This window comes from Sinocyclocheilus rhinocerous, unplaced genomic scaffold (assembly GCF_001515625.1).
Source record: "Sinocyclocheilus rhinocerous isolate Xijiao unplaced genomic scaffold, SAMN03320098_v1.1 scaffold1413, whole genome shotgun sequence".
NCBI lineage: Eukaryota > Metazoa > Chordata > Actinopteri > Cypriniformes > Cyprinidae > Sinocyclocheilus > Sinocyclocheilus rhinocerous.
This window is the reverse complement of record NW_015639297.1, coordinates 849,583-862,782: the sequence shown is the minus strand read 5'-3', so window position 1 is coordinate 862,782 and position 13,200 is coordinate 849,583. Positions and strand designations below refer to the sequence as shown.

The window sequence follows — 13,200 nt, the reverse complement described above, 5'->3', positions numbered from 1 at the left end:
TGTGCACTACTATCCCACCGTAAGAATTGGATTCGGATCAAGTAATTGAAGTGTCAAAAAATATTTTTTTGAATGATTTCTTGAAATAAAATACAAGAGTAGAGGTTGGTTTTCATATCATTTACAGTAATTACTTTCAATCTTGTACAGACATGTACATAGGAGCTCATGACAGAAGAGCTTTAGGTTTTGAATAACTGTGTGTATATGATATATCCAAAAATATAATATTATGGAAAAGGTTTGCAACGTGAGACAAATGTTTGCTTTTGAGATGAGTTTGTGATATTTTGAATGCAGTGCTTCATTTTGCAAGAGATGTGAGGCATTTTGTATTTTGTGTGTGCAATTCTTGGATTTGTGTGTAAAGTTTTGAAAAAAAGAGGCAAAGTTTTGAAAATGTAAGTAGTTGAAAAATAAACTATAAAACATAGTTCATAGAGAGAAGAGAGGGAAGAGAGGGAGTTCATAAAACCATGTCCATAAACTAATTCTATTCTTTTTTTCTTTTGTCTTTCTCTTTTGACTGCTGTTTCATGTTTTCGTGACTTCACCCTGCTTTCCGCTTCACACTCCTTCAACATCCCCTTCTGTGTTACATAGGTAAGTTGATTTATTCCACTTCAAAATTCACTTTGGTTTGTTTTGTCCTAGTTTATTAGACAGAATTTTAACGAATTATGTTGTCATTGTTGCACATAGTAATCTAATGGTATACCTAATGTTGCAGAAGCTGCTTTGAAACTTTGCTTTTCAAAGCTACATGCTTAAATATTTACATTTTAAAGTAGGTATGATTTGATTTGATTTTTTTATTATTTTTTTATTTTGTAAATATCATTATCATTTTCTGGATTTATTTATTTATTTACATTTTTATATATTTTTATTTGTGATATAAAGTTATGTGACCTGAAGCAGGTCTTGTCTAGAATAGATAATATGCTTTGATTTTCTTTCATTTTCTTTCACTTTTCCCTCTCCTTATTGCATTTGCTATAGTTACATAACATAACCTATGGCGAGTCTTGTATATATATATATGGCTTTATGAACCTTACGTAACTGTTATGAACTCTTTAGTTAACTAGTGCTTTTTAACTGTGATATATTAGTCAGACACAGGCCTGAGTGTGAACTGGCACTGTCTGTCATGTGATTAGCTAATAATGTTAAATCTAGATCGTGCCTGTGTGATCCAGCTACTCGTTTGTGTATCCCTCCACCTCATTTTCTGGAGTATGACTTACCAAATTGCTTATACTCTGTGTGGTTAATCAGATGTGATTTTGTGATTTGATCTGACCTCATAAGACACACGCTCACACATGCACACACACTGCGGCAGGCATGCGCAACGTGTGTGTGCTTCCTCCAGATGAAGCAGGATGAACTGCTGCATCTCCACACACACACACACTCAGCAGGGTGCATCGCTCCCAGCATATGTGCTGGTTTCCATGGAGACAGAGAGTTAAAAATAACATGGGCGATGGCTTTATTGTACCATTCACCAACACGTCTGACACAAAATGTCACACGCATATAGAAGACCCCATCCCTCTCGGTGATGAGATGGGAGTGACATTACTGATGGCAATAACGGTGAATGCTGGACTTTTATCTCTCTCTCGTTTTGGTGCAAATACACGCTCTGCTTGTCCCATGGGCTCTGCAGTGCTGCTGCACGACGAGGCTGCACCCCACCCTGCTGCAGTGGCATTCTTAAACACACACGTGTGTGCATGATAAGCTCCCTTTACCCACATTAACCCATTTCCAACTGCAAACAGCAGCCCTGCTCTAAACGATACAACCTAAAGCATAGCACACATCTCTCATTTGCACGTCCCAGCGATCTCTTGATGTAAAAGAAGTCAGACAGAGAGACGTCGTCCCATGAGCAGTTCACTGGAAGACATAGCAAACTTCATTAACCTAAATTTAATCCCTTGAGCATCCTTTCCTTTAGAAGAATAGTCAATGCTTCAGACAGAGATGTCTAAGAAGACGACTAATACGTTTTATTTTGCTTTTCTATTTTTGTCAGCTTCTTAGGGGCACAGAAAGAATACTATGTATATTAAATACTATGACAGTTGTAGAAAAAATATCAGGTGCATGGAGATTTTGGAGATTCTTTTATTTCAAGTTGTATAAATAAACATTGGTTGTTTATTATTATGAACAAGCCTTAATTAATAGTGAAAATTTTAAATAATTTTAAATAGTTAAAAGTCTGGGGTCAGTAAGATTTTTTTTTTTCAAAAGAAATGAATGCTGTTATTCATCAAGGATGCATTAAATTGATCAAAAATTACAGTAAAGACACTGTTAGGAAAGCTTTCTGTTTGAAATAAATTCTGTTCTTTTGAGCTTTTTATTCATCTAAGAATCCTAACCAAAATGTGTCATGGTTTCTAAAAACAATTTAAGCAGCACAATTGTTTTCATCATTTATAATAATACGAAATGTTTCTTGAGCACCAAATCAGCATATTAGAATGATTTCTGAAGGATCATGTGACACTGAAAACTGGAGTAATGATGCTGAAAATTCAGATTTGCCAGGAATAAATTACATTTTAAAATATATTCAAATAGAAAACAGTTATTTTAAATTATAATAATATTGCACAATATTACTGTATTTTTGATCAATTAAATGCAGCCTTGATGAGCATAAGAGACACCTTTCAAGTACATTAAAACATATTACCAACCCCAAACTTTTGTACGGTCGCATACATACATGACCTTACTGGACCTGTAAACAGAAGATGAATGTTGAATTACGCAGGTGTGTTTGTGTGTGTAACGTTACTGGATTCCATTGTGGCTGACTGAAATGGAAGCCATTTCAACAAAGACTCTTGTAAAGAACTACGTCCATCTGTTCCTTCCTGTTCTGAAGCGCAGTGTTCTGAAGCGCATCACACTTGCTCATAACGTTGTATATTTTATCATGGCGTATCAATATTTGTGCCCTCAAAGAATGTATAATTTAAAAAGTCAGAGCAGTTTGTGTCTCTAACTTCCTGTTTAAGTGCACGTTTATGTTGAGCCAGCTAGTCACACACATGTGGTGGACCATCTTTTGTCTCTGATTTGCGTGTTTCTGTATATTTGTGTCTAGCATGTGTGCAGCTTATGGGTGGGTTGTGGTAGTTTATGTATAGTGTATATGGATAGGGCTGAAACTGTATTAATATGCACCATTAGTTATTAAGTGGCTGGATTGGGTCTGTATTGGTTGGGGGTGTTTGAATAGATTTTGATTACATAAGTACCATGATTGGATCAGATGTTAATGCCATTTTGATGTATAGCACTGAATCCTGCGTGGCTGTCAAAAAAGGATAATCATTTTGAAAGAAATTAATACTTTTATTTAGAAAGGATGCATTAAATAGATTTTTTTTTTTAAAAACCTGAGGAAGCCCTGGAAGTGCCAGTGGAAATGCATGCTTGCTTTTGGCCCTACAGTGGAAACACGGCTACTGTGGAATTGGCGGCCTAAACCTGGAGAAAGCTATCCATTAGCATTCCTATTCAGTGTAATGTTTAGGAAATCTGTTGGCAATTCATATTATATTAACATTAGTTTTAGACATTTAGACATTAGTTTTGTCTCTACTCTCATATTTTGCACACACAATTTGCTCACTCTCTCTCTGTTTCAAATACTGCATGTGCACACTTGCAGAGATCATCTCCTAAAGGGTCATGTCTGGATGTAGTTACGTGATTAGCATAATTATAGATAGCCACATCCTGCTGTGAACTCAGGTGAGTACCTGTGATGGCAGAGGAAGAGAAGCTGAGGTGTTGTGGCTCTGTGATCCTGTGCTGGAAATGACAAATGACCGCCCATTTACCCCAGAGGTGTCTGTGACGCCGATCACAAACACTAATAACTCACTAATAAAAATATCAAGTGGTCTGTTAATTGATGATATGATTTCAAAGAGCATATATTAGATTATATTAATTGTATGTTAAAAAATGAAAGATTTACTTTCATATTTACTTAAATTTTTGCAAATGTTTATCTTGACATTTTATATTTTTGTTTATGGATACAAGCATTCTCTCAAATATAGCTTGTGAAAATATGGAGTTTTAAGCTGCAACCATTATTAAATGCAGACTTATCTCCTTTCCAGCACTAGAGGCCAGTGTTGAGAAAATATTGGGTTTCTTGTTTAAATAAAAACTGATTGACAGGCAAAAGACTCACTTACTCATGTAATATTGATACTTATATACATTATGTATTCTATACATCTTCAGTATGTACATTTTTGCATTTTTTCTAGTCTTTTTTGGTCTTACTGGTCTTCACTTCAGAAACTTTTGCTTTTGACAAAGGAATCTGTGTTAAAACCCCCACATAATACATAAACATGGCATAAAATTCAGAAATTGCTAGTACATTTCACAACTAATTAAAGCAACAGTGAGTAACATTAAATATGCAAACTTTTTTTCCTGCTTTAAATTTACTGATCAGGAGTTGCTTTTTTTTTTTTTAAAGGTGTACAGGTAACCTATTTTTTTTTTTACATACAGTATAACAAGTTATTCAGACCAGGATGGTATCTTGGATTACAGGATCACAGAGTGCCATCAGCCCCAGACAAATCAATGCAATGAAACAGGCTCTCCTGTTCCTGTCTGAGAGATTCTTACACAAACCCACATACCCACGTTTTTATCATTTAGAAAGTAGAAAAACACCAAGTTTGTGCGTGTGTGGCCAGAAATACAGATGGAAAGCAGACAAAAGAAGAGTGATCTGGAAAGAGAGGGCCAACAGCTGTTAGAAGAAAAAGCAATGAACAAAAACAGGGACATTCAAGACTTTCTATGCAATGGTAATGATTTTTAGCTTTTAGAAAGTGATGCATTTCAGAAAGAAAAATAGCAAAAAAGAGGTTTTAATGGAAACTGCAGTGTATGCCAAACTTGTTTCTGGTCTGTTTGCTCACATAAAAAGGTCATATTAAGGAAAGCCACAATAAAAGGCAGAGGAAGGGTGTGACCCGAGAGGATGAGGAAAGAATAGAACAGGTGTGCTTCGTGCGGGCCGTTCAGAAGCCATGGTGCCGCCCATGACTTGTGACTTTTGCAAGTCAGCAAATGATAAAGTGTGTGCATTTGGGCATCACACTGCTGACAGACAATAATGCAGACTGATCTCTTTCATTGTCATCAACTATTTCATGACCATATCTTCTGTTTTACATATTTTGCTTTTTAAATCTGCCACAAAATCACACATAGGTGCAATTTTGCTTCAGACGCCTGTCATTGCAATAGCCATATTGGCCTACAGTGCGTTCCAGGCTTGTTTCTGGTTCGTTTGCAGACATAAAAAGGTCATATTAAGGAAAGCCACAGTAAAAGGCAGAGGAAGGGTGTGACCTATGAGGATAAGGAAAGAATAGAACAGGTGTGCTACCCTGCGGGCCGTTCAGAAGCCATGATACCACCCATGGATTGTGACTTTTGCAAGTCAGCAAATGATAAAGTGTGCATTTGGGCATCACACCATTGACAGAAAATACTGCAAACGTATCTCTTGCATTGTCATGAACTATTTCAGTCTGCACTATTTTACGCTTTTTGCAGTTTGAATCTGCCACAAAATCACACACTGTCATTGCAATAGCCATATTGGCTTCTCCCCAAGTCCAGGCATGTGAATATGTGCTGTTAATTGGCATCTTGCAGAGTCACAAGCTGCCGGCCGAAGCGGCCAGACCTGTGTTTCTCTGTTTGCCAACGTGATTCTGTCTGTACTAAACACTCACCTACCGTCAGACCATTTGACGCCAAGGTCACAGGATGAACAGATTAACATGGATTAGCAGGAAGGTCTGTATTATTGCAGGCAGGGAGACTGCGGTGTGTACCGCTCACACACATGCTCAAATGCATGCTCACACATACACATGAGAATGTTCACTTCTCAAATATGTGTACACGGGGGCTCTCATTCACTTTGATGTCTACACAGAGCAACAAGCTATTATTATGACAACAATAATAATAATAATAAAACATTTTGAGTATTTGTATCAGTTACATTGCACTAAAAGGACTTTTTGATAATGTATTTTAATGAGATTGTAATTATGAATGAAAATTATTTTAATGAATTCTCCTAACTGGATGCATATGTATTATTTCTTGACAGGAGACTGTCATTGTTCAGCATTTATGATTTTATTGATGTACAATTTTGCAGAAAAAAAGTCATATCAGCACCTTTCTCTATGTATTCCTTATTGCTATTCATTTTAATATTGTGAAATAATGCAGCTTGTTTATGCTTCAAGATCAGTTACTTTTTTGGACCTGTGGATTTTGTTGGTTCAAACTCTTTAATAAAGCTGACATAGGCATATCGCTGAATATAATATAGTTTTTTGTCTCTGTGATAAACTAAAAAATAAAAAATAAAAATAAAAATGGTGTAGTATTTTGTACAGTTTTCATGCTGTAATTATTTGTGAAATTTACTAGCAAATTATAATAAATAAATAAATAGATATATGTAACTCCTTGATCTTCTAACTGGATGGATTTGTAGCTCATTTAAGGACAGAAAATGTAAATTCTATTTAATATAACTGACATTTTTTTCCATCTTTCCTTGTCTGATGTTTTTATTCCCTGTGATACACTGAAAAAAAGTTGACTTTGAAACCGTTTTTACTTAGAAATAGCTAGTAAATTGCTCAAATAAGTACAAAGAAACATCTCAGTCTCCTAACTAAATGAGTGTGTAGCTGATTTAAGGACAGAGAACTGACTTTTTTTTTTTTTGGTAAAGTCAGTCAGTCTATACAAACTTGTTGTATGATTTTGCAGGAATAATCATATCAAAGCACCAATCTTTTTGTATTCCTTAATATCCCCCTTTGGGCCAGCTCTTACTCTGGCCCATTTGAAGATTAAGGGCAAACGGAATGCAGACTAGACTGTACCACCTGCAATATGCCCCTAGAAACAGAGGGGACTCTAGGTGGAAATGGAGCCGTGTAAGTGCAAACCGCAGCAGGTGAGCTTGTGCACTAGCATGTATCTGCATGAATGAAGACGAACGGAATGAGTGTTGAAGGACTGCTGATCTGGCTAAAAAGCAGTTGGACGTAGCTGTCCTTCCCAGACGATGGCTTTTGCCTGGTGTGTTCCTGTCAGATCGAGAGGTACGTCCTTCAGTGCATTCCTTTCCAATGCGTCCAATCAGATAATGCTGTTCTCTCACTTGTTGTGATTTAAATTGCTATTCATTTTAATATTTATGAAATGATGCAGCTCATTTAGATCAGTTGCTTTTTAGTCTGTTTAGATGCTCCAAACTGTATTTAATATAAATGAAAGGCATTTGCATATTTTTGTCTGTTTTTCTAGTAGAAAGAATAAGGTAGTATTTTCTTGTAAAAGAAATTACGAATTTAGATTTTTTTTTTTACAGCGTACATAATCCATCCGCCTTAGTTATTTCCCTATCTGAGATCATCTTTGATTTGTACTAGGAAAGCTAAGCCTGCCATAGTGATGATGTCTCTGTCACACAAACTGTCTGTCTATGTTTGGTCTGACATGTTGGAGCATGCAGTTGTTTAAACTGTAAAGTGCCGTGTTTTTGCTTTGCTGAATTACAATGTTCTTTGCCGTCCTTCTGATGGCTTTATTCTATATATAGTGTATCCAAACATCTGCAGATATAAATTTGGAAGTCTGTGCGCCATTGCCATTTCCATTGTTTACACATGTATGTGCGGTGTGGGAAGCGGGGTTGTGATTTGATGTCCTTACATAACAATAAACTTATAAATTGGGGGAAATTGTATTTTCTTGTAAATCCAATAATGTTTCATTCACTTTTTTAAATATATATATCCACACAGCTTGTAACCATATGGTGACAGTTTTTAGAAACACTGGTTATTATGTTCCAAAAAGGACAAAAAACACTAAAGTAGTCCATAAGGCTACTGTATGGCTTCAGATGATTTAGAATGTAGTGCATAAAGTCATATGGATTACTTTTGTGGTGCTATTATGGTGCTTTATGTCATCTATGAACAATCAACTGTCATTTTATGGAAAAGTAATGTGAAGAATTTTCAAAAATCAGATTAAAATCAGATTAAACATGGAAAACAACTGCATATGGGTTTGGAATGACAAGAGGATGCATCATAACAACACTGATTTTTGGGTGTACTGTCCCTTTAAGAAAATCTGAATTATTAAACTCTGACACACTGGCATAAAGTAGAGTTTATTAAAAGGGGTGTGTGCGTGCGCGCACGCGCGCGTGTGTGTGTGTGTGTGTGTGTGTGTGTGAATAAGAGAGAGGGAAAAGAGACAGTGCTGCCCTACTTCTAAACTCAACAACCCATCTGATCTGCTTATCTTTTCCTCTGTCTGAAATCTGTTTATTATTCTCCTCTATTATTTGCAGAGAAAAAGGCTCAGAATGAATGATGGCGCTAAAACAGGAATCAAAATGAATAATACTAAAATAGCTTTCAAAAAATGTAGGCTTGATCCTCACCCAATATAATGTTTTAATCTTTGACATAAAGTGAGTTTGGGATTGAAATGGATGTGTGTGTGTGTGTGTGTGTGTGTGTCGGAGCAGTGCAGTGGTCAGCGCTACAGGCAGCGGTCAGTCTTCATGCTTCAGTGATTCTGCTATGACTCATTTGTAAAGGTCTATAAGTCAAGTCTCAACAGGGCCTCTTGTTCTTCACCCTCCAGCCAGCTATTGTGCCCTCAGCTCAGACCTCTCTTATCAGAGACCCCTTTAAATGAAGGGTGGTGATATGCTTACAGGATGAACTGCTTTGGATTTTAGGAAACTCAAGCATCTGCATAAATAGCTCAGTGTTCACTTTTGGGTTATAAATAAAATATAATTTTATGATATGAGTAAGCATGTTGTTAACTGTGTGTTAGTGTTTTAATATTCAGTGATATGCTACATTTTTCACCAGCAGTTACATGATTTATAACAAACATATTAGTTGGAATTTCCGTGAAAGCACTTCCAGTAGGAAACCTTTCTTTTATTTATGTTGCTGGTCACTTAAAAGTTAGCAAAATGTTAAGCCATGTTAATCATTTTTGCGTTTTGTCTTATTGGGCCTGATGCAACTTTTAGTATTCCATAAATGAAAAGATATAATGTTTCCTATTGGAAAATATTTTAAAATCAATTTTATGGTAAAACTATAAATGCTGATTTGGTGCTCAAGAAACATTTCTTATTATTATCAATGTTGATAACAGTTTTACTTTGTAATATTTTTGTGGAAACCGTGATTCTTTGATGATTACAAAAACGTTGTGTCTATTTACACTAAGTGCAAACAGCCTGCCTTGTTGGCAGACACAGAGCAACAAGCTATTATTATGACAACAATAATAATAATAATAAAACATTTTGAGTATTTGTATCAGTTACATTGCACTAAAAGGACTTTTTGATAATGTATTTTAATGAGATTGTAATTATGAATGAAAATTATTTTAATGAATTCTCCTAACTGGATGCATATGTATTATTTCTTGACAGGAGACTGTCATTGTTCAGCATTTATGATTTTATTGATGTACAATTTTGCAGAAAAAAAGTCATATCAGCACCTTTCTCTATGTATTCCTTATTGCTATTCATTTTAATATTGTGAAATAATGCAGCTTGTTTATGCTTCAAGATCAGTTACTTTTTTGGACCTGTGGATTTTGTTGGTTCAAACTCTTTAATAAAGCTGACATAGGCATATCGCTGAATATAATATAGTTTTTTGTCTCTGTGATAAACTAAAAAATAAAAAATAAAAATAAAAATGGTGTAGTATTTTGTACAGTTTTCATGCTGTAATTATTTGTGAAATTTACTAGCAAATTATAATAAATAAATAAATAGATATATGTAACTCCTTGATCTTCTAACTGGATGGATTTGTAGCTCATTTAAGGACAGAAAATGTAAATTCTATTTAATATAACTGACATTTTTTTCCATCTTTCCTTGTCTGATGTTTTTATTCCCTGTGATACACTGAAAAAAAGTTGACTTTGAAACCGTTTTTACTTAGAAATAGCTAGTAAATTGCTCAAATAAGTACAAAGAAACATCTCAGTCTCCTAACTAAATGAGTGTGTAGCTGATTTAAGGACAGAGAACTGACTTTTTTTTTTTTTGGTAAAGTCAGTCAGTCTATACAAACTTGTTGTATGATTTTGCAGGAATAATCATATCAAAGCACCAATCTTTTTGTATTCCTTAATATCCCCCTTTGGGCCAGCTCTTACTCTGGCCCATTTGAAGATTAAGGGCAAACGGAATGCAGACTAGACTGTACCACCTGCAATATGCCCCTAGAAACAGAGGGGACTCTAGGTGGAAATGGAGCCGTGTAAGTGCAAACCGCAGCAGGTGAGCTTGTGCACTAGCATGTATCTGCATGAATGAAGACGAACGGAATGAGTGTTGAAGGACTGCTGATCTGGCTAAAAAGCAGTTGGACGTAGCTGTCCTTCCCAGACGATGGCTTTTGCCTGGTGTGTTCCTGTCAGATCGAGAGGTACGTCCTTCAGTGCATTCCTTTCCAATGCGTCCAATCAGATAATGCTGTTCTCTCACTTGTTGTGATTTAAATTGCTATTCATTTTAATATTTATGAAATGATGCAGCTCATTTAGATCAGTTGCTTTTTAGTCTGTTTAGATGCTCCAAACTGTATTTAATATAAATGAAAGGCATTTGCATATTTTTGTCTGTTTTTCTAGTAGAAAGAATAAGGTAGTATTTTCTTGTAAAAGAAATTACGAATTTAGATTTTTTTTTTTACAGCGTACATAATCCATCCGCCTTAGTTATTTCCCTATCTGAGATCATCTTTGATTTGTACTAGGAAAGCTAAGCCTGCCATAGTGATGATGTCTCTGTCACACAAACTGTCTGTCTATGTTTGGTCTGACATGTTGGAGCATGCAGTTGTTTAAACTGTAAAGTGCCGTGTTTTTGCTTTGCTGAATTACAATGTTCTTTGCCGTCCTTCTGATGGCTTTATTCTATATATAGTGTATCCAAACATCTGCAGATATAAATTTGGAAGTCTGTGCGCCATTGCCATTTCCATTGTTTACACATGTATGTGCGGTGTGGGAAGCGGGGTTGTGATTTGATGTCCTTACATAACAATAAACTTATAAATTGGGGGAAATTGTATTTTCTTGTAAATCCAATAATGTTTCATTCACTTTTTTAAATATATATATCCACACAGCTTGTAACCATATGGTGACAGTTTTTAGAAACACTGGTTATTATGTTCCAAAAAGGACAAAAAACACTAAAGTAGTCCATAAGGCTACTGTATGGCTTCAGATGATTTAGAATGTAGTCATATGGATCATATGGATTACTTTTGTGGTGCTATTATGGTGCTTTATGTCATCTATGAACAATCAACATGGAAAAGTTGGAAAAGTAATGTGAAGAATTTTCAAAAATCAGATTAAAATCAGATTAAACATGGAAAACAACTGCATATGGGTTTGGAATGACAAGAGGATGCATCATAACAACACTGATTTTTGGGTGTACTGTCCCTTTAAGAAAATCTGAATTATTAAACTCTGACACACTGGCATAAAGTAGAGTTTATTAAAAGGGGTGTGTGCGTGCGCGCACGCGCGCGTGTGTGTGTGTGTGTGTGTGTGTGTGTGAATAAGAGAGAGGGAAAAGAGACAGTGCTGCCCTACTTCTAAACTCAACAACCCATCTGATCTGCTTATCTTTTCCTCTGTCTGAAATCTGTTTATTATTCTCCTCTATTATTTGCAGAGAAAAAGGCTCAGAATTAATGATGGCGCTAAAACAGGAATCAAAATGAATAATACTAAAATATTAGCTTTCAAAAAATGTAGGCTTGATCCTCACCCAATATAATGTTTTAATCTTTGACATAAAGTGAGTTTGGGATTGAAATGGATGTGTGTGTGTGTGTGTGTGTGTGTGTCGGAGCAGTGCAGTGGTCAGCGCTACAGGCAGCGGTCAGTCTTCATGCTTCAGTGATTCTGCTATGACTCATTTGTAAAGGTCTATAAGTCAAGTCTCAACAGGGCCTCTTGTTCTTCACCCTCCAGCCAGCTATTGTGCCCTCAGCTCAGACCTCTCTTATCAGAGACCCCCTTTAAATGAAGGGTGGTGATATGCTTACAGGATGAACTGCTTTGGATTTTAGGAAACTCAAGCATCTGCATAAATAGCTCAGTGTTCACTTTTGGGTTATAAATAAAATATAATTTTATGATATGAGTAAGCATGTTGTTAACTGTGTGTTAGTGTTTTAATATTCAGTGATATGCTACATTTTTCACCAGCAGTTACATGATTTATAACAAACATATTAGTTGGAATTTCCGTGAAAGCACTTCCAGTAGGAAACCTTTCTTTTATTTATGTTGCTGGTCACTTAAAAGTTAGCAAAATGTTAAGCCATGTTAATCATTTTTGCGTTTTGTCTTATTGGTCCTGATGCAACTTTTAGTATTCCATAAATGAAAAGATATAATGTTTCCTTTTGGAAAATATTTTAAAATCAATTTTATGGTAAAACTATAAATGCTGATTTGGTGCTCAAGAAACATTTCTTATTATTATCAATGTTGATAACAGTTTTACTTTGTAATATTTTTGTGGAAACCGTGATTCTTTGATGATTACAAAAACGTTGTGTCTATTTACACTAAGTGCAAACAGCCTGCCTTGTTGGCAGAGGCTATTTAAACTAACTCTGCCCACCAACGTGTGATTGGGCTAGTCAACACTACAAAAGACAATTGACAATCAAATAACAGCTTTGGTGGCGTAGATGGTAAAGTGCATGTCGTAGTCTTTTTGATGTGATCGACCCGAGTTCGTATCAGAGTTTTGACAAACTTTTTTTCTCCCTGTTTAAATCTCATATCACATCAGAAAGGCATTTATTTTCAATAAAAATAAAAATAAAGTATCGGGTAGGGTTACATTAGGTGTAGGGAGGGCCTTTTTTGTCCCAATAAAGTGGCATCCATTTAATAATTTGTATTAAAATTATCATTTACACTCAATACATTATTATTGCCACTATTTGCAATAAGTAGTATAAATAGCAGAAAATCCTG

At 35.5% G+C, this 13,200-nt stretch overlaps 1 protein-coding gene across 7 annotated transcripts in view; it reads left to right on the top strand.

Moving 5' to 3' along the window:
• The window catches only part of nhsb (Nance-Horan syndrome b (congenital cataracts and dental anomalies)), a 64,089-nt gene that overhangs the window by 30,506 nt on the left and 20,383 nt on the right, over positions 1-13,200 (top strand). The window contains exon 1 of one of the 7 annotated variants that reach the window (XM_016566755.1): positions 10,475-10,613. The exons of the other annotated variants lie outside the window; for them this stretch is intronic. Coding sequence (XP_016422241.1) covers positions 10,577-10,613 — 37 coding nt within the window. The 5' untranslated portion in view covers positions 10,475-10,576. Of the gene's footprint in view, positions 1-10,474; positions 10,614-13,200 lie in introns of those variants that run through there. 7 annotated transcript variants of the gene reach the window in all.